This window comes from Lepus europaeus, chromosome 20 (genome assembly GCF_033115175.1).
Source record: "Lepus europaeus isolate LE1 chromosome 20, mLepTim1.pri, whole genome shotgun sequence".
Classification (NCBI taxonomy): Eukaryota; Metazoa; Chordata; class Mammalia; order Lagomorpha; family Leporidae; genus Lepus; species Lepus europaeus.
In genome coordinates this window covers 33,919,514-33,923,384 of record NC_084846.1, presented here as the reverse complement: position 1 = coordinate 33,923,384, position 3,871 = coordinate 33,919,514, and the positions used below count along the sequence as shown (strand labels likewise).

Sequence of the window (3,871 nt, the reverse complement as noted above, 5' to 3'; positions counted from 1 at the left end):
GTCTCCGCTTCTGTCTCCATCTGCGTCTTTGCACTCCTGCCCCCAATCCTTGTGGGTCTCTGCCCCTCTGTGCACCTTCGCTCAAAACCCCACCTCTGGGAGCTGAGCACCCCAGGGCCCCCAGGGCACGCACTGTAACCCTGCTGCATTCCCGCCTTCCCAACCTCCTGGGACAAGCCCTAGCCAGCACGTGGAGCTCGCAGCCCCGGGCTCACGAGGGTGAAATCTGAGCTCCTTCCTGGGTGGGAGGGCCCGGGAGAGGCCTGGGGAAGGCAGGGGAGGTGCAGGCTGCGGGCTGGAGGGCGCGGCAGTCCCAGCGGAGATGGCGGACAGGCTGTACGCAGGCGGCGAGGACTACCAGAAGGAGTTCCGCCCTGGGGACTACCTGCGCACCTACTACGCCTTTGACTCCGGGCCTGTGGCCGAGAACGAGATCCTGAAATTTAACCTGGAAAATCTCTTCCAAACTTTCTCCGCAGGTGAGTGGGGGAGGGAAAGGCTCAGGGTGCAGGCAAGGGGTCCCCTCCTTTGGGGCTCTGCCCCCCAAGAATGCAGCAAATGACCCAGCCTTCCAATGCGCAGCAGCTGGGGTGGAGCCACTGACCTGGGAAGCCACTGGACTGGCCTCAGTAGCTTCCCCTGTAAAATGGGCTCACAGGGCCCTGGTGGGGGGAGGAGAGAGACAGGAGCACAAGGCCTGCTGTCACCTCCCATGTGGAGAGGCCTAACGCCAGACTCTGTGGCCTTTGGGATCTTAAATCTCTCAGAAAACTTGATGGAAGTCCATACACACACACACACGCGCGCGCACGCACACACTCATCATGTTTTACCAAAATTGAAATTGGCCCCAAGTTGGGTCCCAAATTGGCCCCAAATTGGTCCCAAAGCCAAACCAGAGCTCAGTTTGCAAATCGTTATCCCCTGAGATCCTTGGTGCATACCAGGGGTGGCTGAGGCTCAGGGGGAGGGGGAAGGGAAAGGGGTGAGCCATCCAGGACACACAGTCAGTAGCAACAACAGAGCTAAAGCTCAGGGATTTGGGGCTGCCAACCACAGTTGGACAGGGTGTGCACCGCACAACTCTAGAGGGTTGCTCAGACACTCAAAGTCCTTACCTGATCCTAGAGTCAGGGCCCAGAAAGGTGTGTCAAACAACAGCACAAGAAGGCAAAGGAGAGGGAGCTTAGTGCTTCCAAAGAAATCTGAGACTTCCGGGAGTGGGCTGGTGGCCTGGGCTGGGCAGGGGGCTGGGCAGGTGGCCAGGCAGGTGTTGGTGGGCGTGGAGGGGAGGCAGTCATCAGAGGGCACTTTTCTAAATGCTCCTTTCCCTGTGAGCCCCCACGCTCGTTCCCAGCCTATCCACAGCTCTGCGGCTGTCACTTCCCCTGCTGTTTTAGACCCAGACACAGAGCCGGCTTCAATCCGCAGGGCTCCTCCCAGCAGGCCCCTGCTGGCTGGCCAGGGGCAGCACGGGGGGAGCCTGGTGTGAGTGCCAGACTGCACCCCACCTGGCCCCCACGCATCCAGAGGCCACTAAGGGCAGGCTCTGCACCACCCTCCGCAGATAGCCAGTCCTGGGAGGGAGGCGGGGAGCGGGCGGTGCTGCCCCACCTGTCACGGCGGGCGTGGTCGGGGCGCCCCCCCCACCCCCGACCGGGCTGCTGCTGTTCCCGCAGGAGGAGTTGGGGGCGACGTCCTGATTGACATCGGCTCGGGCCCCACCGTCTACCAGCTGCTGTCGGCCTGCGAGGCCTTCCGGGAGATCATCGCCACCGACTACTTGGAGCAGAACCTGCAGGAGCTGCAGCGGTGGCTGAGTGGAGAGCCCGGGGCCTATGACTGGTCCCCCGCGGTGCAGTACGTGTGCGAGCTGGAGGGAGACAGGTACTGCCCGCCGCCCCTTCTCAGACAGGCTCCCCGCACGCCCCTGCTGCCCGGGGAGCAAGTACAGATGGGATGACCACTTAGAAAAAGTCAGGACGTAATGAAATTGTTAACTAGGGGGACGCGGGATGGGGTGGGGGGGGGGAGTAAGGAAGTATCCAGTGCACGGTCCCCCACGGCTAAGAGGGCGTGAGTGTATCCAGGCCACGCCTTTCCCATCTGTATGATGGGGACAGTGCTGTCTCCCTCAAAGGTTCAATTAAGGGCCTTGTCCCGGTGGACGCTACAGTCACGGCCGTCCCGGACCCGTTGTGAGGGTCCCCTGCACCCCACCTAGGAGCAGGTGGCAGGAGAAGGAGGCCCGGCTCCGGAAGGCAGTGACGCGCCTGCTGCAGTGCGACGTGACCAAGCCTCATCCGCTGGAGCCGGCGCAGGTGCCGCCGGCAGACTGCGTGCTCACCCTGCTGGCCCTGGAGAGCGCCTGTCCGGACGTGGCCGCCTACCGCGCGGCCGTGCGGGCCCTGGTCGGCCTGCTGAAGCCCGGCGGGCACCTGGTCACCATGGCTGCCCTGCGCTCCCAGCACTACATGGTGGGTGCCAAGAAGTTCTTCGGGCTCTACCTGGAGAAGGAGACGGTGGAGCAGGCTGTGCAGGAAGCGGGCTGCCAGGTGCTCCGGTGCGACCACCGCCGTCTCAGCTACTCTGAGGCCTGCTCCATCAACGAGGGCGTGTGCTTCGTGGTCGCCCGCAAGGGCCCCGCCCCCTGAGGTCAGCCTGGCCAAGCGGGGAAGTCACGGTCCCCAGGGGCACAGTCCTGCTCCCTCACCCCCTAAAGGCCAGAGCTCCGCCCCTTCTCTCCTCTGACCTGCTCCCAAGGTCACAGGTGCAAAGCCAGGGTCCCCTGGCCCCCAGCCTAGGGACCTGTCCCTCATGCCCCTCCTTTGTGACCCTGCACCAAAGGTCATAAAAATAAAGTGGATTCACTGGCCACTGTCTTGGACTGACTTCTCGCCAGAGCAGACCTGGAGACGAGGGTTTGTGTGCAAAGAGCTAGGAGAGGGAGGCAGCTAGAGAGTGTGCTCCCTGCACCACCACCACTGTGGGCACCTGCAGCTCCTCGCCCTGGGGGCTCTTGCCCCTGAGTGACCCCATCTGAAGGGGATGGGGTATTTGTCCACCAGCTCCCACGGTCACGGCTGAGGGCCGCTGAAGGAGGCGTTCATCCCCAGGATGTCAGCCGGCCCGCCATGGGCAGTGTGCAGCCCGTTGAGAATGCCCAGGCTGACTCCTGGGATGCTGGCTCATGGAAGTAGGGCCTGCAAACCAAGGGCCAGGGAAGAGACACCAGACAGGAAACGTCCCATTGGCTACAGAGTGGGGCTGGACCTGGGCAGCCTGGTCCTTCTGCCTGGACCTGGGGTTTGCAAAGTTGAGCAGGTACTGACTTCTGGGTCACATTGCTGTTCTCCCTCCCAGGAGGGGACTGGGTCCTCACAGACGGCTCAGTCAGTGGAGTCAGTGATGGAGCCCACGCTAGGGCTTCCTCCATGGGACCCTTCCCCCACTACAGCCCAGACTCCACCTCCAGGCAGCTTCCAGCAAGGAGTATGGGAGACAGCAGCGACAGGAGAGGGGTGGAGCCAGGGAAGAGTGCAGTATCCACTTGCCAGCCTGCTGCCAAAGCCTGGGGCTTCCCTAGCTGCTTGTGTTGTGTGCCTGGGTGTCCCTGAGCCTCCTGTCAAAGGGCAGTGAGAGGCAAGTCCTCCTCTTTCCAGCATCAAGGACAGCTTGATCCCTGGATCCTGTGTCCTCCCGCAGAGATGGGGCAATAAGAGGCAGCAGTGGCTCCTTCAGACCACCAGAGGGCGGTGCAGGGCAGGAAGCCACCAGCAGAGGCTCCGGAAAACCCTGCTCAAGCCACCACTGAGGTCCTGCCAGGCCTCACCAGGTGCAGAAGCCAAGAGCCAGCCCACCCTGAGGAGCC

The 3,871-nt window shown here is 62.8% G+C and overlaps 1 protein-coding gene across 1 annotated transcript; it reads left to right on the top strand.

Annotated features, from left to right (window-relative positions):
- Positions 1 to 316: 316 nt before the first annotated feature.
- LOC133749604 (indolethylamine N-methyltransferase-like) lies at positions 317 to 2,866 on the top strand. The gene is made up of 3 exons (XM_062178853.1): positions 317 to 479; positions 1,680 to 1,887; positions 2,225 to 2,866. Exons 1-3 carry the CDS (start codon positions 323 to 325, stop codon positions 2,652 to 2,654), a joined length of 795 nt encoding a protein of 264 aa, XP_062034837.1. The 5' UTR covers positions 317 to 322; the 3' UTR covers positions 2,655 to 2,866.
- Positions 2,867 to 3,871: the final 1,005 nt, after the last annotated feature.